The 26,944-nt window shown below is 39.2% G+C and overlaps 1 protein-coding gene across 3 annotated transcripts; it reads left to right on the top strand.

The window, feature by feature from the left end:
- Nucleotides 1-26,943, top strand: NRDE2 (NRDE-2, necessary for RNA interference, domain containing). Of its 3 annotated transcripts, XM_042813725.1 has the most exons (14): nucleotides 1-131; nucleotides 6,382-6,490; nucleotides 7,682-7,870; nucleotides 8,847-8,996; nucleotides 9,579-10,041; nucleotides 10,208-10,610; nucleotides 13,478-13,611; nucleotides 15,636-15,759; nucleotides 17,112-17,287; nucleotides 17,861-18,247; nucleotides 19,278-20,206; nucleotides 22,045-22,183; nucleotides 23,514-23,585; nucleotides 24,012-26,943. In XM_042813725.1, the coding sequence occupies exons 1-14, from the start codon at nucleotides 53-55 to the stop codon at nucleotides 24,135-24,137; spliced, it is 3,480 nt and encodes a 1,159-aa protein (XP_042669659.1). In that variant the 5' UTR covers nucleotides 1-52; the 3' UTR covers nucleotides 24,138-26,943. The 3 variants fall into 3 exon arrangements, with proteins under 3 accessions (XP_042669659.1, XP_042669660.1, XP_042669661.1); XM_042813726.1 differs by lacking the exons at nucleotides 23,514-23,585; nucleotides 24,012-26,943 and having other exon boundaries at nucleotides 22,050-22,141; XM_042813727.1 differs by lacking the exons at nucleotides 22,045-22,183; nucleotides 23,514-23,585; nucleotides 24,012-26,943 and adding an exon at nucleotides 21,577-22,038.
- Nucleotide 26,944: the final 1 nt, after the last annotated feature.

The raw sequence follows: 26,944 nt of genomic DNA, 5'->3' as shown, positions 1-26,944 counted from the left end.
TCCGTCGCTCCGCGGGGCACTTCGGGCAGGTACTGCTGGCGAGAGCTGGGACATGGCCTTGTTCCCGGCTTTCGCCGGTGCCCCAGAGCCCGGGGAGGCCCCAGCCGGCAGCAGCGAGGGCTCCAGGAAAGGTACAGTTACGGGGAATTCTCTTCCTCCCAGTAGCGCTCCGCGGCCCGGCCCTGCTGAGCCCTTCCGCTTGTCTAGGGAGCTTCCTGCGCCGTGCCGGTTCGTGCAGCCCCGCTCCGGCCGGTCGGCCGGCCCGCTGTGCTGCTGCTGGGTCCTGTGCGCGACAACGGCGCTTTGCTTTCAGGGTCCGCGGGGAGCGCAACCGATGCCGAGAGCGCGCCTGAGGGCTGCTTTATAGGGAGGGGCCTCGCTCGCCTTGGCCCCGCCCTCGCCTGCTGCGTTCTCTACTGTGCTTTGGTTGTGCTCGCTTTGATCCCAGCTCTGCCTGGAAGCATGGCTGTAGAAATGCCCATCTTTGTTTGGAAAGTCAGCTTTGTGTCTGGTAGAGAAGGTGTGCTTTGTTTTATGCAGCAAATGAGTGTTTTTTCCTCGCTAGCCTGGACAGCATAAAAAACAATACTTACTGTGTTATCTCAATTTCCTTAGTCGCATTTAGAGCTGCAAAGGATCATTTTTGGAAGGCTATTACGGAAATGATAATTCAGTTTGTATTTCTGACTGTCATGGTTGCTGTCTAGTGAGTTGTACTTCTATTAAATGAGTAAAGAACTCTATATAATGAAGGGGAAGCTCAAAGATAATTGTTTGTCTGGGGTTGATTTCTTGTATGCTTGGTCCAGTCATCACAGTGAGTTTGTAAGGCTTTTAGGAGCACAGGCTGGGTTAGCTTGTTGCCAGGTCCTTACCAGCTCCACATTTCCCTGATGGTATTGCAGCTGTTGGTACTGCAATCTCTGCTGGTACAGAGATGCATTAGCCATGCTGGGAAGCCTTTCTGCTAATTACCCTTGGTGCAGGGAACAGTGGACTGAATAAGATCCCAAATTATAGCTTCTAGGAAGAGAGGAGCTGCTGTGCCAAGCAGAGGTGCAGTGAGATTTCTCTAATAGTGAGGCCTCTGCTTAAATTTTAAAACTCTGATAATGGATCCCTTTAGGTTTGCCATTCAGAATGTGTCACCACAGACTGCCTGTCCAGAAGATCAAGTTACATAGAAAAAGATGTTTGAGGCTTAGTGGCTTAGTTTCAGGTCTAGATTTCTAGATTTTTTTTTTATATATTTTTTTTAATTGTTTACGAGTTACATTTTGGTTTACTGGATGTTTTTTGTATAAATATTGGCATAGCTTTAAGAACCGTCATTTGTTCGTTTTATGTTTTAGCCACTTTCGTACTTAGTTTTCAAGTATCGTGTTTCAGTATAAGTCATAAAAATTAGGTATTAACTCAGAACCACATTTATGGTGGCATATATCAAATTTCACACATTCAGCTTGTGAGAACTTGAGAACTTGATGGGCAACTTCAGTATCTTTGATAGATGGGCTCTGCTTCCTCAGAGCTGATATGAAGCCAAAGTCCATCATGATACGGAGATCACTGAGTGTGTGTTTTTTAACGTGATACACTCAGGACTGCTTAGTAGTTTTATCATAAAAACTGAGGTAGTAATGTAAACATTCTTGCCCTGTGTGGTTCTTCTCACCTCTGTCTGACATTGTTACAAGCTTTCATAACCTGTTTATATAAATCTAAGTGCTCTCTGGAATAGAAGTTTGGCTGTACTTCGTCCTGTCCTGCTAGATGGTTGAATTTCAGCATCTTCTGGAGTTCAAAGTAATATTGTATACTTTTTCTTTCAGTTAGATTGTGAAGATTAAGGCTTGATTACAAATTTATCAGTAGCTGTAGTGAACAGAGCAGTGGTAATAATTAACCCCACCAACAATAATGTAAGCATTATGCACAGCATCATTTACAATCCAAAGTATTTTATAGTTAAGATAATGCACTGATTATTGCTAAAAGCAGATTTTCAGGATTCTGAAAGGCAGCAAAAGTTCTTTGCACAACTCTGTAACTCTTAAAAATTGTCCCTGTAGATATGCACTGTAATTGTTATTATTTTTTATTATTTTGGGGAAAGTATGAAAAACCCCATTAGATTGCTTCTAGAGGAATAACAAGTACATGCATCACAAAATAAATGTTTTACGTCTTTCATTTGTTACGTTCTCTCAGAACATATGTCTGTTTTGCGAGAATACTAAGCTTTTTTGACAACTGACAAGCAGAAAACATTAAGATGGTAGCATATAAAGTTTGGAATCCATTTTGATGTTTGAAATGTTTGTATCCAGCTAACTGATGCACTGGAGAGATTTACAAGGAAGTTTGGGCTTGCATGTTGTGTAATGGAAAAAATGGTTCAGTTCTTTCCAAAGTATTCGGTCGGTTTGATTAAATTGTTCAGAAAACACTGTAGTTGGAGAATTCTAACCATTTCACTCATGTGCCCACAGAGACATATTGACTGTGCTACAGGGGTTGGAGCCTGCAGTGTAATTCTTCAATATTTTAAAAATGGAGCTAGATCTCATCTTTCAGGTAAAATGAAGCTACAGGCAGTCAGGGATTAATGCTTATGACCCCATTTCTCAAGGTGAGCTTTCTGTAAGGCACTGAAACACCCATTTGAGCTATCAAGAAATCTGGTTATGCTCACCACTCTAAGTGTATTGCAACATGTTTAGTGAGTGACTTCACATCAGTAAGGGAGTAACAGGTAAAGCTAATCCAGCATCTTAGAACATTGTTAACAACACTTACAGATTTTAGTAGCTGTTATTTTGCTATATTTAATGCAAATTTCCTACGGAAGTGAATCTCATGTTTGCTGGCCTGCTCCCTTAGTATCTCTCTTTTCCCCTTCAATATTTTTAACCCTTTCAATAAATTTCATTTTGAGTGGGAAGTAAAAGTGGCAAATCCAGAGATTTGACAAAAATCTACGGTTGCTTAGAAAAGAGAAATCTGTGTGAGTGCCACTCCTGCAAGAGAGGCTGTAACGCGAATTGAACTGCTTGGCATTGATCATGCACACATTGGCCAACTAATAAGCATCTGGTGCAGCACAGATTGCATGCTGCCCTGGCAATGGTGATGGGATGTGGGGAAGTAGAAGGGTCTGGAGAACCCAGGTAATTCCTGAAGCTGTGGCAGGAGTTGGCAGTAAAAAGGATTTAGGATACAGCTCAGAAATCCAGGCTTCGTTCTTTTGTAAGCTGCAAGATTCGTTTGCTGACTTATGAGGGAGAAGGAAAAGCAGGAGTTTCACCAACTCACTCTTCATGTAAGAATGTGATTCCTGTCAGCCTTCCAAACAGAGAAATGTAAAGACGGTGTTTCACTCTTCTGCCAGATCAGCTATAGGTGCTGTCGGGAGTGACTTGCAGACTTCAAGAGTGGGTTGTGCCTCAGGGAAATTTATATGGTTGATCAGCCCCAGGTTTTATTGTTTCTTTTAAAGCAGCTGAAGCTTTACTACTTTCTTGATTAAACTGATAAAATGAACAGAGATTTAACAAATAATGCAATTAAAGAGAAATATATATCAGTGAGTTGTGTGTTTTTTTGTTTGTTTTGTTTTTGTTTTAGTTTTCAGACTGACACTGTTAGTGCTGCTTAGGACCTGTACCTCCATTTGAAAATTATTTAGAACCGTAATGCCTTAACTCTCAAGGTTATAAAAGTTAACATACCTGTTGTACAGACATTTTTTCTCCTTGTTTGGGCATTCTGCACCTAATATGTTTACATGGTCAAGTAATATTGAAAAATGCATTACCTGCATTAATTATTGGAGGGCCAGATACTATGCTTTCGAAATCAATGAAAAAAACCTCTTTTGTGATGTATAACATGTTTAAGATCTTGACCTAACATCTTCTAATGTCGTAGACTTTTTTCCTAGTGGTCTGGGTACTGTAAGGCTTGAATTTTGGATCTCATCCCAGCAGTTCTGTGTGCTTATGAAAGAAATTTAACTTCTTTTTGCTTTGGCTTACCTTTTTCTCTGACAAGCCTAAGCCAGTGTTTTATTAAGTGTTGTGAGTATCGGTATTAATATATTTCAAGTGGTTTTGAACCATAATATTTCATTCAAATCAATACAGAACTATATTACAATAAATTCCTGCCAAAATAAATAACACTAGTGAATGAATTATTACATATTGGAAAGGGAAACAGCAGTTTATCAAATTCTACGGAGAAGATTTTCTTGCCTGGAGTACATTATGAAAGATCTGGCCAGTGACAAATTGGATAATGTTCTGCATGTCTTTGAAATAGATGTAATGATTTTGAGGAGCTCTGTCTGCTAATGAGTTCTAGTTCTTTAGTCATGAGCCTTTACACCACTGACTGCCAACCAGTAAATTTCCCTGCTTTGTTGGGCGGATCTGGGTGATACTATGCAAATCTGAACAGTGATGGATTCTTTTTAAAGGAATTGGACTTATCCTTTATATCTGTAAGTAAATAAAGTTCTTATGCACAGATTAGTTGTATTTACTTAAATCTGGAGTTCTCTGGGCTGATTTATCTTCTCTAAATTTGTCTGTGTGTAAGGAACACCAGAGTGTGACCAGCAGAAAAATATTGTAGGGCTGCATTTTGTTCCTGTATTCTTTACCCTGCTTCTTCAATACCAACGTGAGCAGAAATAATTGAACGTATGGAAAATAGCAATTTTTTTAAATCAACATCACAGTAAATTAATCTGGTCGAGATATCTCCTGTGCAAAGCAGCGCTCTGCTATGAGACAGTTATTAAATTATCTCAATTAGGGATGGAGTTTTCAGGTTAGAATTTTAGTCCTGTGTGTTTCACATGTGGAACAGTTAAGGAATTTCCTTGGAGGGAAATAAAAAAAAAAAAAAGCTTCTTGTGCTGATTGGCACCAAAGGATGGCAATATTTGCCTTAGGTGTGGTGGTTCCAGTTGCCAGGCAAAGGGACACAATCACAACAGACTGAGTTTTCATCATTCAGTTTTGCCTGTTAGGTTTCAGTGAGCTGAGAACAAGAGTGCTGTGCAGGGGTGGGTCGGGCTGGGCAGAGTGGCTGCGTCTCAGCGCCCCAGGATGGAGGTTCAGCATGAGCTGGGAGGAGCTCTCCTTGGGCTTCCCATCTCCTGGGGAATGAGGATGGAGCCGTGCTTGATTATGGGGATTTGAGAGTTCATATTAGGTTAGCAAGCTGCTCTGTAGCCTGCTCCATTTTAAAGCCTTTTGTGGACAACAAGTCAGAGACACGAGACAGGAGAAAGAAGTATGGTATGAAGAGATATTTCTGAAAGAAGAACTCTGAAGGAGGAGAGATGTATGGCTTGGCAGCCAGTGAGTTAGTGCTATTTAAGGATTAGAGGTCAGTGTAGTCAAAAACACAAAGACAAGAATGTGACAGGAAGAACATGGAGGCAAAAATGGTTGTAAAGAGCACGGAGATGAAATGCGTTCCTTTTGTCCACTTGCATGGCGTGGCACTGGCAAGGCTGCTGTTACACACCGTGCTTCTGCTAAATAGCATTGCTCATTAAATGTTAGCAACTTTCACACACTTAGAAATTTCCATGTTTCCTTTATGAAAATAGGAGTTTTAATATCAGTGAAGTTATGGCAAAACCACATCTTTACATCTTGTCAGCACCTTATCTAATGACTGAAATGTTTGGTCTAGATGCTAAACGCCAACCAAAGCATCCACACGAACATCAGTTAGCCTTTTCTCACACAGTTTCAAAGGGTAATGATACTACAGTGGTTAAAGAACTGAGAATCCAGAGAAATGCTTTGATCTTGTGTAAAACATTTGAGTGTTCTTATCAGTAATGGTTTTCCCTATCAGTAAAATAGTGTTACATATATTTTCCATACAGTGAATAAAGTGTATTTTGTAATTTTCTAAGTTTGCATATGTTGCATTACATTCATTAACAACTCCTCTCATGTAATTACATCCTTCTCTATTTTTTTTTCAAATTTACTTTCAAAGTTAGAATTTTTCTATGTTAAATGGGCATGGGAGAGATTATTTTTTTCCAAGTATATAGCAGTATATGAAATGTGTTATCTGCTTTCAGTATGAACTTTTAAGTGTTGTTACATAGTGTCTTTTTAAAAGCTTAGATTGATGTCTCTAGAAGATTCCAGCTCCTAAACATTTTACCTTATTGAAACCTGGCGTTCTGCTAAATGGAAATCTGATGGGCTGCTCTCCAACGCTCAACTATTCCTCATGACTTAGTGACATGTGCTGTAAATTTAGCTGTCTGTTGATTAGATTAACCCCCCAACTTTAAAAAAACCACAGCAAATTAGTTTGCACCGATCTCCTTTTTACCTGCAGAACTGGACTGGCTTAGTAACCCAAGCTTCTCTACGGAAGATGCCCTGTTACTGCATCAGCGCACTGCAGAAGCTGCAAATCTCACCCCTGAAAAATCACCACTAAGAAGGTAGAATGTACTTCAGTATCTCTTTCATTAAATAGCCTCTTTCTGATGTCCTGCTTATCTTTTGTTATGTGAGACCAGAATCAGGAGCTTTTAGCGCCGCTTTTCATTTCACTGTTCACTATTTTAAAAGTCCTGAGCTGAGTCATATATAGAAGTATGAATAACACTTCCATGTCCTTTAACTTAAAATAATGAGAAATTATACTTACGTAATTACATTCCCATTTTCGTTTTCTCACAGCCACATTTAATTCTTTGTTATTTTGGCAGGAAAGGGGGCTGAGTGATGATTCTTCATTAGCTTCTGAACGTCCTGTGGCCCTTGAAATAATGTAAAGATTAAGGATCATCACTGTGATTATTCTGTGAAAACCAGTTCAGTCAACCATTTCACAGTCAAGTATAGGAATTATTTTACTTTTTAAGAACTAGTTAAAAAGATGTGAATTAATGAGATATTACATGTATCAAATTGTGCAGCTGCATAGAGCGTGCTCATCACTGAAGTGCCTGATTTTACCCTTTTACAAAAATGTGCTCTCAGCACCGTATTTGCTGAAGGGCTGGTTGATTTCAGTACCTTTGCCGGAACAGTTGCTACACTTGACATATCTAGACTACAACTAAAACCTAATAATTTATGGAATCCAGTTGTAGCTGCCAAGTATGAAAACTTAGTCATGTTTAATTTGATACAAGCTCTCACATTCATGTTGACTGTTGGTGGAAATGAGACAGAATGTCTTTATTATAAGAATCACAGTTGAATACCTCTTTCCGTATGCTTCTGCTTACATTTGCATGTGTTGTTTGAGATAAATGCCATCACAGTTCTGTTTATCAGTCATGTACTCTATTTTTCAATACATTTTCGAAGTTTTTATGTCACAAAACTAAGGAATCTACAGATTACCCTTCAAAAGTAATGATATAATAAACTCACCGTGCTTAATTCAACTTTGCAAAATAGTATGTCAAAAAAATCTTGTTGTTTATCATTATTATTATATTGCTGTGTGTTATTTACTGCAGATTTATTGTATTTCATTGAATGGCTTGCTGATAACTCTCTTCTCCCAAAATACAGACAGAACAAAGGTGAAGGGGAACATAATTATGAGCTTTCTTACAGTGATGCCTCTTTACAGTTTTACTACTCAGATATCTAAGTATATACCTGTTTCCAAATAGGAATACTTCAAGATCAGATTTATCAGGGGAAAGTGATACAGATGAGAGTCTGAAAAAGTCAACTAAGAAAAGGAAAAAGAAAAAGAAAAAGCATCACCACTCTAAGACAAAAAAGAAAGCCAAGGGGGACTCCAGTAGCAGCGAATCAGACCTGGACACGAAGCATATCAAGGACAAAGCTGCCACAAAGTATGTACTTATTAATGCTATACAGGATCTAAATTCAGTGTATTTTTCACTTTTTTGGGGGTTGTTTTTTTTTTTTTTTTTTTTTTTTCTGCCTAATGAATGAGATTTTTGCTTCTGGTGTTTGTTTTGTTTATGTCTTTTTCCCTATGCTTTAAGTGATCAAACCTATCTTTGAAACAATGAAAAGGAGTTGGAAACACTTGATAGGTTATTTCTGAAATACTGTGACTAAAATATTCTGTGAAGTGCTGTTCTTTAAAACAAAACATGGTCATAATGAAACAGTTTTGAAGATGTTTGGAGACCTATTTTGAGTATCTTGAAGGCTTTGAAAACTTCTGAGGAATTAAAACTCATTCACTAAGTTAAGTAGTTGTACTGAATTCAGACTGGAAGTTCGTGGTTTCCTCTAGACCTCAGCCAAGTGCAATTTCCACTTGAGTTCTCTCATCTACAGGTTGCTCCGAAAGTAATGCCTCCTATTTACTAGTGGAAACGACAACAGATACAAAGAGCACAAGAACACTGTTTGATAGAGCAAATTCTCAACCACAAAATGCTATTTTTCAGCCTCTACTGCCATACCACCATTCTTTGATTCTATAATCCTCTTACAAGTTATCCTCTTTTTCTTTCTTGTAGCATCTTAGTGAGACAATTAAGTTAGAAAAGTAATAAAGTATTGTTTTAAAAACATAATTTATCAAGGAATTAATTTGTTAAATCTGTTTATTAATTTTCAGTCCAGTTCTTGAAAATGCTAGACATATTTTTGGTCTCTTTTGATGGCCCTATTTGTGTATTTCTGCTTGGTTGTTTTGTTTTCCTAGTGTTTGACTGACTTTGCAGTAAGGAATCATGTGCCATGGCTTTGGGTAAATTAAGTTATTGTGAACTACAGAAATGCAATGCTTCTTGTTTTTGTAATGCTGAATATGCACATGAATAACTACAGTATACTTCTTGTTTTCATCAGTCTAGATGATAAAACATCAAATCTTACCAGCAACCGCTTTGTTTGGCTGGATGATGTCCAGGCTTTCACAGCAGAAACTTTCAGAATAGACAAAAAATCAGACCCTGCAAACTGGGCCTACAAATCCCTGTATCGAGGGGACATTGCAAGGTACAATGAATCTGTTTGTATTGGTATTCAAACTGTCATGGAATCTCTGCAAGACTTGTTAAATTGAGACTGATTGTGAAATGTTTGACAATTCAAATGTGTACGAAGATGAGAAAATATCTGAACAGCTTATTTCAGAGTTTAACTTTGCTTTGGGTGGAAATATCTTAAAATAATTGAAATTATAATTGAAATAATGGGAATAAAGAACACTTTCATATTTTGATTGAACATTTGTTTTGCTGTAGACAGGATTGTTCATCTTTGCCCAATATTGTCTGCCTGGATGGCTTAAAGTGATAGGAGGAAAAAATAATTTTTCCTCTGCAAGCATGACAGATACTGTTGAACTGAGAGTAAGCTTAGAGTGATAGTATAAATTCTGATGTCACTGCAAAAATAATTACATTGGTGCATTAAATAAGAAGAAATTTGCCAAGTTCTTACACTTTTGAAGCTCTATGCATATGTCATTTGAGTCAATTTGAATTTATGTACTTCTTTCATGTTTTCTTTCAGAAATGAGTTATTTTTTTCTAATGTGTGCTTTAGAAGATGTTTAATTGTATTTTTCCTTCTAAGATACAAAAGGAGAGGAGAGTCCTGTCTTGGCATAGATGCAAAGAAACAGTGTATATCTTGGGACAGCACAACATCAGAGAAGAAGCAATTGCAGAGGCGACCTGAGCGCTACTTCTCAAAGAGCAATGTGAAGAGCCTGAACACAGATGGGATTCCTGTTTGCAATAAAAGTTCTCCATCTGAGCCAGCTGCATTTATACCAGTTTTCCATGTGGAAGCCAGCGATCCTTCTGACACAACAGAAGTAAATCCTCTTGGGATTTATGATCCATCAACTACAGAGTGGCTACAAGGAAAAGGGTACAAAGGTGAAGAACATGAGCCTGTAAACACACAGCAGGCGTTTCAAGAGCCTGGGATAAATGTTAACCCCATTCTAATGACAAAAGTGGAAGAACATAATAAGAAAGTCAGAGAAAACCCAAGAGATATTCAGGCTTGGATGAATTTTGTTTCATTTCAGGTATGTGTATTGACAGATTGCTTCTTTCTGAGTAATAAGTACACAAACATTATATTTCACTATGAATCTGCTACATAGAACGAGCTGTTAGTTCATTTCACAAGTGTCAGCATTCTTCTCGTGATGATTCTTCCTAATTTTGTTGTGATCTTTGTTTTGTTTAAAGGATGAATTAATGAGAGGACCTAGCCCTTATGCCAGTGTGGGAGAGCAGGAAGTAAGAAGAAAATCACTGAAGTTAATCTTGGAGAAGAAACTAGCTATTTTAGAGAGGGCAATTGAAAGCAATCCAAGTAATGTTGATCTGAAACTCGCCAGGCTGAGTGTTTGCACGGAATTCTGGGAATCACCAGCTGTGATCAAAGAATGGCAGAAGCTAATTTTCATACATCCCAATAATCCAGAGCTGTGGAAGAAATATCTCCTGTTCTGCCAGAGTCAATTCAGTACCTTTTCTGTTTCTAAAATCAATAGCCTCTATGGAAAATGTTTGACTACCTTGGCAGCTGTACAGGATGGCAGCATGGTATCACATCCTCCACTGCCTGGCACAGAAGAAGCCATGCTTGGTAAGGTTCCTTCTCTCTGTTTTGTGTTACCACTGGAAAGGTCTTCATAAAAGTTGACTACATTCCCTAGAAGAGTAGGTTTTCCTATCTATTATGGGAATTCTGTTACCTTTTCAAAGTCTTGAGTTTTTAGCTGAGAATTAATGCAGATATTCCACCCAAATATGGATGCACCAGATGCTGTCTTTCCCTGAAGATTTTGTGATGTAACATCCAGAAAAGTCTAATGTGCTGAGTAGTTTACAGTACAAATGTCAAGGCTGAAGAAATGCAGTCAACAGCCAAGAGATGTGCTTTATCTTTAAAAAGTGTAAAAAAGAATAAGGGAAAAAAAAAGGTTGGCTTGTGAAAGAAACAATTCCTTTTATACAAAAGGTTATTGATTAATTACTTGAATACAGAAAACAGAAGGGTAGTAAGTTTTCTCAAGAGTCCCAATTAGTAGATTCAGAATCCTGAACTGTAATAGCATGTGATCGTGCCTTTTGTGTTTATTAGATGTGTTTATCTACCAGTTAGAGTTTATTATATAATTATCCCTAGAAGGATGGTTAGTCGGATGGTTAGGATGCTGGACTGGATCCAGGGAAGAAGCAGGTTTTGCTCAGTTCTGGCACAGCCTTTAGATTTATTTGGAGCCAAAGGAATGTGACATATCCCATTTCAATTATGCTTCTCTACCTCAAAGAGTCACTGTGATCATTAATCTATGAATACTCTGAGGGGGGAAATAATAGTATCACCATGAATATGGGTTTATTTGTCTATTGCGATGTAGTTCATGCTGCTTCATTTGTGGCACAGTTGAAAAAGTCTCTATTTTTGTCCAAATCCTGTAACTGCTGTTTGAGAAATGATGCTATCTGTTATACAGCATCCAATCTGGGATTTTAAGATTGAGCTGCTGGGTTATAAACTATTTTCAATTTCAGATCTGTTACGGTCTTCTGATTCATTTTGGATCAAGCACTGGAAAATGTGCTGTAAAGGAAAAGTCCTGTGCTGGCAGGTGGCTGTTGCACTGCCTGGTATTTTCTGATTGGTCAGACTGCTTCTGATTTCTAATATTTCAATCACTTTGTACACCAATTGCAATGGCTGCTTTTCAGGATAGATGTTTCATTCAGCCTTCTGTATTTTGCAAACAGAATGGTTTTTCTTTCATTTTTTCCCTGTGCAGAACATATGTGACTTGGTAACTGCTATGAGAAACTTTTTTTTCTATCATCTCTTCAACTAATTGAATATTTTTATGTTGATTGATGGTTTCAGAATACTTGTTTCTTGACATGTCTACCTTTATAGATAGTTAGAAAAGAAAATCAACTCGTCTTGTGTTTCAGTTCACTCTTAATTTCTGCTTACGTATTAACACTGTAGCCATTTGTTTACAAGCACTGCTGAGAATTTTTTCCCCCTTTTTTTTTTTTTTTTTCCTAGTTTCCTTTGTTTTTCTGGATTTCTTACTTCCTTCTCTCCCACTGCACTTTGAAATTCAAATAATAGGAGTGGAGAAGCTTCCAGTGTGGAGTTTTTTTTGGTCTGACAGGTGCTTTGGTTGTTTGTTTGCTTGTTTCAGTACGACGCCTGTGCAATTCTTCAGCTAATGTTGAGCTGACAGCATACTTACTAGGCAAATGACCATTTTATTCATTTATTGTTAACATGAATGCACTATGAATGTCACAAATGAGCTATGAGAGGAATAGCACTGTAGATGTATGGTGGACTTCTGTCTTCAACCTTTGACCTTTGATTGTGATTAAATCTAAGAGCTGGTTTTAAATAGTGTTGGACTGCGCCATCTAGTGTGCAGTTCCGTGCAGTGCATTGGACTTTGCTTGGAAATAATTATTTGTTAAAAACGTTGAGGAAGTAGGTTAGTTTTGTTTTAAAATTATAGGCCAGTTTTCAAACTGTTTAATAGAACTTGTTACATTTTAAATTTACTGGGATCCCTGAATGTAAAGCAAGTGAAAATAAGCATTCTTGGGTTTTTCTGTGGGAAGGGAGTCCTACTTCTAAAATTGTATGTAGAGGTTTGGGCAGAAACATCCGTATCTTTTAGGTTCCTCTGCAGAAGGGTCTTAGCATTGTGGAGTGAACCAAATACCCATTCATGATGTCTTCAGTATTTACCACCAAAAAATGCTCATCTTTGTTTTGCTTCAAGTATGTGTTGTTTTTTTTATCACACAGAAAATCTTAGCTTATCATTTATTTTTGCCTTCTGTTTAGCAGCAGGACCCAATGAAGTAATCTCTTTCATCACAAAATTTTAATCAAACTTCATTAGCTAGGAAACAACATTTTTTTCCCCGTGGCAGTTAAATACCAGAATTGATGGGAAAATTGTCTGCACTGGTTACAGTTTGTTAGGTGCATTACACACACTTCTTGTTGTTTAAATACCTTCAGGAATCTCTTTAAGTCTTTCTTCTTTATCAGAAACAATTGGTGGCTCTGCAGGACGATTTATTTAAACACCTGGTCTGTATGTTTTACCTGAATTCCAAGTTCTGTATGCATGCATCTGATGTAAATCTGAATATAAGACGAAAGGGGTAAGAAGCTTGCCACTTCTTAATATAAATAGATAGACAAAAGGATCAGAATCAGTTACATAAACATAGATTGTTATGTGTGTATCTAAACATGAAATTGAGAGGATTTCAGATTGATCAGGCTACAACAGTTTTGACATGCTTTGATGCCAGTTATTCCCATCTTTTGGATTTTGGTATCGTTCCAGAACAATTACACCGCACAGCACTCCAATTAGGGTTTTGTATTTTTGTGGGCTGTAATAAAATACTTCACAACAAAACTCTTTGAAATATTAACTCTTCATCTCCTTTACTTCGCAGCTATCTTTATTCAGCAGTGCCACTTTCTGAGACAAGCTGGCCATTCGGAGAAGGCTGTGTCTTTGTTTCAGGCTCTGATTGACTTCACCTTCTTTAAACCTGACAGCGTAAAAGATCTGCCAACAAAGGGACAGGTAGCAATTTCTATTCAAACGTGTTTATGTCCTTGTGCATTACAGAGAATGCTGTGGCCGAAAAATATTGGTGAAATTTAGGGACTTGGGGAAAATATTTTGAATCACAGCTTTCTTTGTGGTTCTTCAAGGTGGTGCCTGCATTGGAAAAATGCTTGTGGGTCCTCTGAAACTGTGTGTCAAACTGATGCTTCCACTATACATAATGGAAGTGAAATAACCAGTAATTTCTTGTCCTCTTTCTTACTAATAAAGATGGAGAAAATTCAGCTGGCTGACCAAAGTCTGGGTATTAGTGCTTTCCTACTTTTTCCCAGAGTAGCCTGTTGTTGTCTTGTTACTGTTGTTGATGGAGAAAGCTGATAGGACCTATAAATTAGAGCTTTTTGTGCTAGACAGTTCTTGTAGCCTTTCTTAGGTTCTCCTTTATATGTTCTCAGTAACTCTTTGACATTTACATGGGGAGCATCTTCATGCTTTAAAACATCTTTTAGTTTTCCCATGATATTCCATTCAGCACATCCTATGTAAGTATTTAATCACTTCTCTCTAGATTTGCTCAGGAGATTGTTAGGCACAGGCCCCAGTAACAGTCAGCTATTATTCAGAGAGTGGGCCATTGCCAGCATAGCATCCTCCCACTGATTTGCTGGGAGCCACTTCCTTTTTAATGAGTGGTGGAGAGAGGCACCAGCTAAGCAGTTAGCCTGCTGTAAGTGACAAAAATTGGGTAATATTAAAAATCCTTTTATTACCCCACCTTCTCTAGCATCTGCTACTTAGCTACCATTTTTTTGTTCTCTAAATTAACACCACTGACTACCAGGGAAGCCATCTTGGAGTTTAGATAATACCAGCGTCCTCTTAAAGTGCCAGAAGTTTAGACTTCAGTTATTGTGCAGGATGGTAGGTTTGGTGTAGTTACACACACACAAAAACTGAGTTACACTTCCAATCATACAAAAAATGGTGTGATTATTTGTAGTGTTCAGAAAGTCATAAGAATGCAGATGGAACAAATCAGAATTAACAGGACAGTATCTAGGCCGGGGAAGTGCAATTACTGAAAATAAGAAAATGCTAGATTTACAGTTGGTGGAACCTCTTTAACTCTGCCTTCTTTTAGAAACATTATGACTCAGTCTTGAATTCATTGTTTCCGTACTGTTTCTGCAATTCACTTTCTCACTTGGTGCAAAGAATAAATCCATAAGGACCAGAAATTAGATTTTGCAGTTGCTGTAAACCCTGCATTTTCTGATATGTTGATGCTTACTTTTTCTTAGAGTAAATTTTGTTGTTAACATTTGTATTCGAGTCCCATGTCAATGTCCATTCCAAGGTTTGGTACACAGTAGAAGCATGTAATAGAAGAGATGGTAGTAAGAGCTAAATATACAGAAATTGGGGTAGGAGTTGAATCTAAAGAGGAGAAGATTGCATATAGGCAGTGACAGAGTTAGGCTCAGAACCATGGACTTTTGACTCACTGAAAAAAGCCCTAAGGTTGTTGATCATCTTGAAACATGAGAGATGATTAACTGATCTTTTCTTCTTGATGTCAGTCCACTCGTTTGTGTCTGACTGTAGCATTTTGATTTGACCATAGCAGTGTGGTTATCTGAATCATCGCTGCTTGAACCAATTTCTTCATGGATCCAAAAAAGATGTGAGGAGGGAAAATTTGGGTTCAGAGAGCCCCATCCTGAGGACTTCAGATCCTTATCCTTGAAGAATCTGCAAAGGACATTTGACAAAAAAAAAAAAAAAAAAAAAAAAAGTCTTCTGCTTTCTGTAAAGCTTAATACCTTTTCAAAATGCTCATTATGCTAATAAGCACAGCTGACGACAGCTGTGCTGTGCCACATGTGTAACCAAAGGATTTGAGTTGCTGCAGATTGTTAAGCAGCATCTAACAAAAACTTCAGATACAACCAACGTTGATTTAGTCAGTGTCTGTATTATAGCAAAAATTATTTTTCTAAATATGTTCTGTTCTTGTTTCCCCTGCCCAAAAACAACAGGTGGAATTCTTTGAACCCTTTTGGGATAGTGGAGAACCACGAATTGGAGAAAAAGGAGCAAGAGGCTGGAGAGCATGGATGCACCAACAAGAAAAGGGTGGCTGGGTTGCTCTTGACAATCCTGGTACGCCCATATCAGTGTGTAGTTGTGTGTCATTGTGTTCTTCTAAAAAGTTCATTTAGAATGATGCAAGCTATTTCTTCTCATGTTTTTGCATAGAAGCATTAGCAAGCTCAAGATGAACTATATCACACTTCAAAAATGTGTCTGAGTGTTTTATGTCCCCTATTGTTTATGGAATGCTGCTGTCCTTCCTAGGGAAGAGAAAGGAGGGAGATGGGAAGGGACATCCTGCAGTCTGTTCTGAAAGGCATGACTGTTTGGTTCAGACCTGTGCCCATCTAAAGTAAAAGGAAGCTCTTAACACTATGTTATCACAGAGCAGCTAGGATTATATTATTTAGATGATAGTTGCCTATGCATTTCCTAGTTTAATTGTAGGAGCATATGAGTTTGGTTTCTTACAGCAAATAATAGTAGCAATAGTAGCAATAAAAGGAATAGCAATAAAAGGAAAACTTTGCCTTTCTCTGTGTGACACAGAGAATAAAGGAATTGCTTCTTCCTCTGACTGGAGTGCTTCTGAGGCAGGCAACATGTAGAAGTGAAGGTTGCTGTCTCAACAAGGGATGCAAAAAACACCTCCTTGCTGCTTAGTCCCACCCTGTCCTGTCATCTGCAGTGCTTCCCTTCATGTCAAGACTATTTCTTAAACAGATACATCTTTTCTTTAACTTACAAGTGCTCATCAGTTACAGCACAAAATTAAGGTGTGCTGTCACAGAAAAAATACTCCAGTAACATCTAAGTGTCTAAGATCTAAGATCAGCAAATGTGGTTAAAAAAAAAAAAGGCTGTGGTTAAACACTTCTTCTTGTATCTGTTTGACCACATTGGTTTCTGTTACACGTTGCTTACAATTTTGAAATACAAGATATTTCAAAGCAACATTGCCAAGCATTGTTTTTAATGTTTGACATCATAATAATATTTTTTACTTACAGCATTTTTCTCATGAATATTCATAAAACACATTTGAGATAGCACGCTAAGGTATGAAGGTATGAAGTGAAGAACCTGCACTGCATGAAAAGGTAGCTGCTGGCTCTTGGCTGCTGGTTGTAAACTGCTGTTGTCGAGTATCCCACAGCCTGCTGGCATTTAATTTTATTCTCTATGAGAAAGTTTGAATGCTGACATTGATTCACTCATTCAAAAAGTTTAGAAACAGTACAGAGTTGGTGTCAAAGCCCAGAGCTCTGATGTAAAAATGTTCAGCACTGTCGTATGTCTGCTTGATTAGCACTGTATTTGTTTACATTTGTAAATAGTTACATTGTATGTCAAATAGATTTGGTAGATTAATTTTTCTTTAATAATGGTGCATTGTGGGGCGTGCCCTGATTTATTTTTAGACGATGATGATGAAGAAGAAATAGATGAGGATGAAGAAATAAAGGATAAAACTCTCCCCAAGTGGCACATTTGGATGGATATTGAATATTCTCGTGAATCAAGACATTGGTTACCTTGGAGGCCAGACAAAACCAAAAATCAAGCAGAAGAAGACTGTGAAGATCCAGAAAGACAGGTCACTATAGCAAAGTAAAACAAGGGGCGATTAAAAAATTACCCTTGCATTTGAGTTCATTGCCAATGGGTATTTTTAAAGGAGTAATTCTTTTTTTTTTAATTGTTTGTAATTCAAAATTCACCTGAGGTTTGGTGCTGACTCTGCTGAAATTGTTGGGGATGCTATGGTAAACTTAGGAAAGGGCTGTAGGCAAACAGTCTGTCTTTGTGTTCTGTGGTTTCCCTCATCTGTTACAGATCAGAAATGTCACAGATCTTCTGTTTAAAAAGATATCTGCACTAAATAAACAAAGGCTTTGTTGCCTGCAGCTAGCTTCAAGTCACATAGTTGGAAACTTTTTCTTCTTGGGAGCTGGGTCAAGTCAAACATTGATTTTCAAATAAAAATGTGTTAAATGGCCTCATCAGTATCTTCTCTAGACCTGTTTTTAATTTGAATCAAATTCCTTACTATTTAATAGTAGTTATAAATCCTTTTTGGCTTCAAAAGTTTCTTTAGTTAGTTAAGTTGCAGGTTTGTTGAATTTTGATTGCATAAACTAACTGAGTTTGTTTTTAATTTTATTTTTAGGTATTATTTGATGATCTTGGGCCGTCTTTAATCCAGCTTTCTAATCCGGACATTCAGCATCAATTAGTGTATTCATTTTTGCAATTCCTGGGAGTTCCATGTATAAGTAAGCTCTTTCCTCCCAACCTCTATGTTGCCATGGATGAAAATAATGTCTTTGACAACGTGCTTTCTGATGAAAAGCCACTGACTTCTATTGATACGCCGCTTTCTGGATTCAGCAGTATTGGTCATATGGACACGATGCTAAGGAGGAGACATCACATAGGCCACTGTAAAGATGGAGAGGAGTTCATACAGAATGTTTTTCACGTTCTATCTCCATTGTTTTCAGGAAAGGAAAAGTCAAACCTGTCCATTTGTTGGTTACAGTATGAAATATCTAAGGTAAGGAGGAATCTGCATATAATTGCTTTTATGCTGTGTAACTTTCTTGTGTGTTTACATCTGAGTAAAATAAGTACTGAGGAAAATTAAGTCTTATAGGACTGGGTATTCAAAGTAGTAAATGCCAACTAAGAAAAGAAAAGAAACAAACCCTGTTCTTCAGTCTGTGTTACATGGACACATATTTTCATGGAATAAAATATTTGTTGCAGTCTTGGATGGATGTTAGTATGTTGTCTCCTGCTATGAGATACTTCATATGCTAGGCAAGAATGGATGCAAATCATTTTTTACAAGGCAGAGTGTGTGAGCCAAGTACTTTCATCAGTGCTCTTCAAAGTGCATATTCCCCAGTACCATGGTATGATCACCCTATCAGGATAAGGTGATAAGGTGTATGACTTCCTGTGTGAGTTACAATTGCAGTGTTATTGGAGGAAGTAACTCCTTATCACTTGAGCATGCATTTAGTTACGTAACACTGTTCAAATAGATTCCCACTGAAGTCAAGTTTGTCCTAACCTTTAAGAAACTTTAACGCTGTGTTTACCATATGGAGAAGTTCCCTGTCTCTTGCCCAAAGACTACCTAACCAGGAAGTCTCCAATGAAACCTGCAGGCTTTTCCCAAAAACATATTTCTGCTGTGAAAGCTACTTGAAGGTTTAATTGTGCTGGTCATAAGTTGCTTCTACTTGCATCTCATATTTTGTTCTGGACCACTGCAGATTAGCAGCTCCTTTTTTTTTTGACTGTTTGGCCTTTGAAAGGAGTGGCATTTGATAATATTTAATGTATGCAGTGGCAGGCACAAGAATCATAAGCCTGCATAATTTGGGTGCGTAGAAGGGAGCTGTTGACACACAACTCTTGACAGCTTTACTCAATAGCATCAGATTTGGCCAGTGGTGAAATGCAGAATGATGTGAAATCAAAGACAGCGATGAAATAAAAACAACGGCCAAATCTCACAGTATATTTTTTGTTTCCTCACCTCTCTCAGAACACGTTCTGCTTATTCTCCCCTGCAGGTAGTTCAGTGTATCCAAACAAAAAAGAAGAAGAAGCTGAAAGCTCAAGGGAGGAAAAGTAAAAAATTGGCCAAGAATCTCCTTAAAGCACCTGACAACAGAAATAACCTCGCTCTCTGGAAACTCTACGCCTACCTGGAGTGGCTGCTTGGTAACACTGACGATGCTAGGAAGGTGTTTGACACAGCCCTCTGCACAGCAGGGACGGGAGGACTGAAGAGTCCCCAGCTGTGCAGCCTCAGTCTGCTTTATGCCCAGCTGGAAGTGGAGCTACTGCAAAGCCTAGAAGGAGCTGTTACGTCACGTGCTGTTCACGTGTTGACCAAACTGACTGAAAGCGGACCATACGTGCCCTACAACGGACAAGTGCTGTCTGTTGGCATCTTGAAAGCTCGTAAGACATACGAGCATGCACTGCAAGATTCTTTCAGTAAGGCACCGGTTTCTGAGCAGGATCGGGCCAGTAATTCTAATCAACTGGTTAACTTAGTTGGCTGTTACGCAGTGTTCCAGTATTTGACTGTTGGAATTGATGCTGCTGAATTAGTGTGTGCACAGGCTTTGGAAAAGCTTGAAGCTTCTCATGTACAGAAATGTGAAAATACTGCAGAGACTTCCAGCATTCAGCATTTTCCCACTGCTCTTGAGGCTGTCACACTGCTGCGTGCAAATTTACTCAGATTCCACATGAAAATTAGTGCTTATCCTTTGAGTCCTTTGCGAGAAGCACTAACAGAGGCCCTCAAACAGTTTCCTAGCAACCAGGCTCTATGGAGAGCATACATCCAGAGCCAGAAGAAGTCTCACAGTGCTAGCAAGGCACGGAGGTTTTTCGATGGTGTCACAAGGTCTGCTAACTCTTTAGAGCCGTGGCTGTTTGCCATCCAAGCAGAGCAGATGAGAAAAAAACTTATTGAGAATGTCCAGAGGTAATATCTTGCAGCTCATTATGATTATGCTTTTCTTTTAACATATCTGATTGCTTTACAGAGGAGAGGAAACACTACTATCATTCTCATTTTGCAGATGAAGAATCTGTGACTAAGCAGGGTTCTTTGTCCAAGGCTGGACAGTGAGACAGAATCCTGAACAGAGTTACAGGCCTAGATTTTAGTCTTATGCCCTTTCTGCTGGATCAGATGGTGTATCGCTTGTGTTGGGCTACTTAGCACTGACAGCAGGATGGTGCACATCTTTAAGTAACTTTTAAATAGCTCTATCTGTTCAGATGGTCAAAACAGACATAAGCTTAGAGATGGCTGCATTTCAGTACATCGAGCAAGAAGTACTGTAACACAGAGCTGCATCACGGCCTCTTGCTGAGCTCACAGCCCTACTTCACTTCTTTGTCACACCACAGTTGTGGTAGATCTGTTTCCAGAGTGAGTGCTTGAGAGTACAGTTCTCATACGGGGCTGTTACGAGGTGGAAGAGGCTGGAAATTTCCAGAATTTGCAGTGTGGTCTGGACTCAGATATTTTTTCTTGGGGAAGGAAGAAAGGGTTGGAGTTGTGAGGAATAGAAGTGTGTGTTTATTCTTAAAACTCGGTCTCCTTAACTTGAACTTGTCTACTTATCACTGGGAGGTACCTTTCTAGTGCTACCTACATACCCCAGTGTTGGCAGCTTGGTTCTTTGTGTTTCCCATAGAAGCAGAAATTTCTAGGAAAATGATATCTTGAACATACACAGCTGTAAGCTTCCCATATTAGCACTTCATGAAATTACAGAGTTATCAGTATGCATTGAAACAAGTGTGCCCACTTCATGCTTTGCCATAGTCTGGCAACAGGCATGCACTCATGACAGTGACATTTCTGAGCAGTCAGTGAGTGTGATCCTAAACTGTAATTAGAATTCTACAGCCATCAGATGTAAAGTAGGATTATAATTTGATTTGCTGTTAATTACAGACCGACAGTGTGATGGGTTTTCATTACTGTTACTGGAAACCCATGTTAAAATCCCAGAATGATTATTTTCTCTGTGACATTTAGTTCTTTTCTGGATCATTCTCTGTTGGTGTAGCTGTTCCCATAGATCACACTTCTATAGAGACGAGTTGGATGTTGCAAGAGTAGAGAGATGACCTCTGAGTCAAGGAAAACACACAGGGTGAGACTGCCCTAAGTGCTGCAGACTCCTTCCTTCAATGCAAACATCAAAAATAAGGCAGTCTGTATCAGCTGTAGGTAGAAAGTAATTGCTAAAAAACAAACAAACAAACCCCTCTTGTTATGTCTGGAAAATGTAGGATTTGAAACTGTGAAAAATAAAATGGTTTTCTACTTAATCACAGTTGAGATTCAGAGCTGTAACCCAGGGCTTGATCCAAAACAAAGGTGCCAGTGGTGAATCTGAACAGACATCAAAAGGCAGCTTGCCGACATGGGCTCAAATTTGGGTTGCTGTGCCAAATTTCAAAGGATGCATCATCTTGAATGAAGACTAAAGATAAGTGGTTTAAGATCAGATGATAGCAGATCATTGCTCTCAGAGAAATTTTCTACTCCCTTTGAAGGAGCTGCTCTGTGAATACAGAAAAATTCTTTAATTTATCTGCTTTTAATGGATGTTTCTACTTAGAAAAATCACTGATTGGATTAGTGAGTACCACAGATATGTTTTATAACATTCAGAGGTTATAGCCTGAAGTACAAACCCCTATGCATAGACAGTGCCTTGATTTCTACCCTCTTTCATCTGGATGTGGTCTTTAGCTTGTGTTTAAGTGACTGTGTTTTTCTTCCCCCCCTCTGTGTTCCAGGGCAGATGTTGGTGAAATACATACCACTATTCCTGAAACTGGGTTAACAAATAGGATTATCTCTCTATTTGAACATGCGATTCAGAGTGAAAATGGCACCCACTGTCCCTTGCTGTGGAGAATGTATTTGAACTTTCTGGTAAGAAGAGGGTGTCAGTTTTACTGTAGTTATCATATCTGGAATTTCTCATCAGCACAGTATATACAGTACCACAGGAAAAAAGGAACGCTGCTTATGTCGTTTTCAAGGTGTTACATTTTTGAATTATAATGCTGCTTATTGTTTGCAGTATTAAGGAAAACTTAATTCATACGAATTACAAGGAGTGATAGCTTCTGATAATGTGGTTTCATATAGGTGCTAGCAATTTCTTGCCTTTCCAGGTAACCTTTGCCAGTGCTCAGGCACATATACAGAAGCGCTGCCTGATGTTCAGATGGAACCTCCTGTGTTCCAGTTTGTACCCAATGCCTCTTGTCCTGGCACTGGGCACCACTGAGAAGAGCTGCCTTAGTCCTCTTTGCAGCCTCCATTCATTTAGTTGTATGTGCCAAGATCCTCCTGAGCCCGCTCTTTCCAAGCTCAACGGCAGCACCGAGCCAGCAGTTCAGCCAGATTTTAGCACAGCTCTGAGAGTGGAGCTTCCAGTAATGAAACGCATTGCTATTCAGTAAAGAATTCAGTAAAGAGAACAGGACACCAGAACTAGTTGCTGCAAGCAATGTGTCAGTGATACGAGAAAGAATTTCTGGATTTTAGGAACTGACATGGAATCTGGTTTTCAGCAGCAGTCAGAGCAAGAGAAAATGTAAGCTTGTGACTGAAGAGCCCTTATTCTCCAAACATCTCAAAACAATTGGTGTATCTTTGGTGTCTTAGAATTATTGGTTTTTTTTGGAGTTGTCATAAAATCCCATACCTGTAAGGTGTTTTTCAAAGCAGCCCAACTCAAAAAATTTCAAGGGACTGTAAATGCTTTTACCCATAACTGGAATGACTGAAGTTAAGCAGACTGGCTCAGCATTCTGATCTCTCTGCCTCTTTTTGAAAAAATTCATAGCTGTGTTTTCCTTATCAAATAGTTGAATAGATCGAGGGAGAAGTTGTGACTCCTTCCAGACATGCCATTTAACTTGCTCATTTTCATATGTAAGGGGATCCAACCTTAACAGTCATACTGAGAAGTACACACCAGTGCACAAAAGGAATGCATTATCACCTCTGTGGTACCAAAGATGCTCCTGTGGTGGAAGCTGTGGGTTGTGAATTTGCACAGAAACCCCCTTCAGACATCTTCAGTTGCGCAGCGTGACCGATCCAACGGTACAGCTATTATTATTTGTAGCTGTAAGGGCTCCTCAGTAGAGGAACACCAAGCTTTACAGTAGTAATGTCCTTGTCTAAAATAGTTGTTCTGTTATTTCAGCCATGACTGTATGGAAACGTGAACACTTTTTTCCTTACACAGGTTTCAGTTGGAAAAAAAGAAAAGAGTAAAGGATTGTTTTATAAAGCCATTCAAAGCTGTCCTTGGGCAAAGGTAAGCATAGGAATAAAAAAGCCTGTTACCACTCTAGTTTTTGAAGTTGTATTTTTTTTTAAAGTAATAATTTAGTAGTTATCATAATGACCAACATGTAAATGAAAGTAGACCTTTCTGAAGAACTACTGTAAGACTTCCTGCAAAAGATAAACATCCGAAATGCAGACAAACATAACAATCAGCACCGAAAAGTGCTGCATGAGATGAGGAGATAACAGTCCTCTCTGTGTGACCCAGAGGCAGCTGAGTCTTGCAAACCAAATTTAACATAAGCACAGCAGTAGCAGAAGCATATAGGCAAGTTAAAATGCAACTGTTCTTGTATACAGGGCTCCAGGGCTGTTTGCGTGTCTGCCTGCTTCCCCTGTCTGTGTTGCTCTGACAGAAAGATGGCAAGTTCTCATTCCCACACTGCCTCTCTAGGTACTCTACATGGACGCAGTGGAATACTTCCCTGAGCAGCTGCAGGAGACGCTTGATCTCATGACTGAAAAAGAATTAAGAGTGCGGGTACCTATGGAAGAGCTGGATCTACTATTAGAGGTTTAAGAGAAGATAAGGATGAAGAAAATACAAAGCCAGTTCTAACGCTAACACTTAGAACTCTTTTCAAACAAGAACTCTGTTGTGACTTGAGTATTGTCTACTTCTCCTCAAGCTTTTGTACAACTTGCTACCAAAATGGAGTTCTAGCTGCAAGCATTCCGGGATCAAGAACTGCACTTAGCCCACAAAAATGCATCCATTCACTGAAGTAGCGCTGACTTCCACAGGATTCTCTCTTATAAACCCTCTTACAAACACAGTCCTGTTGTACACCGCTCACATTTCTTATTCCATTGATTGAAGTTACATTCCCTAGAGTTCAGCAGAGATTCCATACGCGCTAACTACACCTTGTGAGCCAGGCAGGAAATAAACATCTGCCCCTCAGGTACCCCACTCTTCCAGTTGGCAGACCCCAGTAATTTCCTCCAGTTTGGTACGCACGTGTATTTAAGTACCAAGTCACAGCAAGTTGCATCTGTTCATGAACAGTTGGTAAAAGCCAAATCTCATCTTCGAAAGACGCCTGTTATGGACTTGTATTGGAATGTTTTGACAAATGGCTTTTGATATGAATATTTATGAAATACATACCTTAATTTTTATAATTCAAATGGAACTTGAGTTATTTTTTCTTAATCTTATTGTGAATTTTAAAATGAAATTGTATCTCTAGAACATCTCAATGCAGCCCATTTTTAATCAAGACTGTATAATTGATTACTCTCTCTCAATGCAAATCTAAGCAGTTATCGTAAGAGAAAGGTCTGTTCTGTATTCAATCCTGTCCAAAGAAAGTAGAATTGTGAAAGCACATCCTCAGTGACTAGCTTCTATTCCAAAAAACTTTAGGCAAGCTCATGGATAAGCAGTATGAAATAAGGTAATGATTTAACAATGTAATTATGCTGTATTCATTCTGTAAGACAATATATGAAAGTACCCAAACAACTGCATTAAGCATCCCTGTCTTGACATTCAAGTACTCAGAAGTTAGAGCATCGTGTGAAACAGAGTAGCTGCAGCTACTGAGCGCCCCAAACTGCTTCAGAAGGTTTTAGGACAAGAGCAGCAACTGGCAGTAAGAGCACAGAAACAAACAGGAGATGCTCAGCTGCTGAAATCCAATTACATGGAAAATGAAGTCCTGCAGCCTCAACCTCACCTTTACCTGTAGTAACACAGCGTGGGATGTGTTAGATGAGGCTACGATTCATGTATTCGTCTTTCTAAAAGTATTCTAAATGTTACAGGGAACGTGCAGAACTTTAAATAGCATCACAGCACTTTCTAGGAGCCTTATAACCTGGTACTCCAGGTGATGCTGGTTTTGCTATAAATCTTCATTAAAAAGTATGCATTCTGCTTACGAAGAAGCAAAATTGCTTCTGAGAAGTTCTTAGCAATACCAGGCAAAGCATTCCCAGGTAGGCCAACAGTCATATGCAGAAAGAAGAAAGGAACTCACCTAACTGGAGAGGAGGCTCTCTGGCCGTTCAGCAATCCTCCACCAGCAGCAGCCAAAGTACAAGAGCTGTTGCCCTTCCAGAAGGTGGCCCTTACATGAGCCCAGGGCTTCTCCCTGGTTCCACCCCTCCTGGTCACATGGGGAGCACAGGTGTGAACAATTTGCCCGTGCTCCTTGAGCAGCCACAGCCCTTCACCAGGTGCTCAATCACCAGCTGAAGCTAACTGTGCCCTGAAGTCTGTTATTTTTAAATTCAACACTTCTCTCATATACCAAGGAGTCCTGAAATGGAGGTAGGAATTATTTTGTGCACCAAATCAAAACTTGTGGATGTTTAACTTGTTTCTGCTCTCCCATCAGAGCAGAATGCCACTTCCTCTGAAGTTCTAGAAAGGGGGAGAAGGGCAGCACAGCTGTGCTTCTGTTTATTTTTCAGTCACCTGTTTCTTCCATGCATTCTCCCTCTCAGGGGTCCTGTTCCTCCTTAGCACGGTTCTTCCTGGTGCACTGCTCATGCTGCTCACTCACCGGAGCCCCTGAAGTTAAGTCCCGCCTTCAATTCAGACCTGCTATATTTTTTTCCTGTATGGGGAACATGCTGGCTTTATTACTTTAATCTTTTTTTTTCCTTGAGTTCCAAAATATTGGATAAAGAGGCAGAAATTCTGCTGCAAAAGGTAGGAATTAAGTTTTTCAAACATATGCTGCTTCTTCTCATGGCATTCAGTGTGCAAGAAGGCAGTTCTAGATTTAGCACAACACAGTGCAGCTTCCCTTCTCAGCTGCACCATCCCCTCTGTGGTGGTTGTTTCCAGCACTAACAACCACATTCCCCCTTCCTCCTCTCAATCCCACCCCCCTCCCCCCCCAAAATAAAAAGTACAGCCTTGTTTACCACAGGTTATAAAGCCCCTGAGCTCCACAAGCCATAATGAGGCCAGCTGTCACAATAAAAAAGTGCTTGCCTAACAACTCTCTGGCTTCTCATTCCCAGTGAGACACACCTCAGGTTCACAAGAATGGGTAACACAACTTTTTGCCTTCCTTTTTTCCCCTCTTTCTCTACAGCTGAAAACAACTCTATTTCAGGTTTCCTCTTGTCCACATGCATACATCTCCAGTCATACATAGGGTTAGTTTTTAGCAATAAATCACATAATTGTAACATGAAAAACCAATAGCTCTTGGCCTTGCTGCTGCCATTGTTGTCACAGCACTGCAACGCTTCATGTGTAACCTCCTCATTTCTGTCACCCGCCGCGTTTTGCACCCACAGAAAGTTTCCACAGCAAAGACTGCGTTCTGTATACTGAACAACTGTGTCAGTAACTCCTCTTGCCTC

This window comes from Centrocercus urophasianus, unplaced genomic scaffold, assembly GCF_019232065.1.
Source record: "Centrocercus urophasianus isolate 14NV4802_14NV808 unplaced genomic scaffold, USGS_Curo_1.0 seq_14, whole genome shotgun sequence".
Lineage (NCBI taxonomy): Eukaryota > Metazoa > Chordata > Aves > Galliformes > Phasianidae > Centrocercus > Centrocercus urophasianus.
The sequence above is the reverse complement of the archived record's forward strand: the minus strand, read 5'-3'. Positions and strand labels throughout refer to the sequence as shown.

Coding starts and splice junctions, on each gene's coding strand:
- NRDE2 (XM_042813725.1), top strand. CDS start 53: ATGGCCTTGTTCCCGGCTTTCGCCGGTGCCCCAGAGCCCGGGGAGGCC. Junction 8,997..9,578: donor TATCGAGGGGACATTGCAAG/GTACAATGAATC, acceptor TTTCCTTCTAAG/ATACAAAAGGAGAGGAGAGT. Junction 23,586..24,011: donor AAAGCTGTCCTTGGGCAAAG/GTAAGCATAGGA, acceptor CTGCCTCTCTAG/GTACTCTACATGGACGCAGT.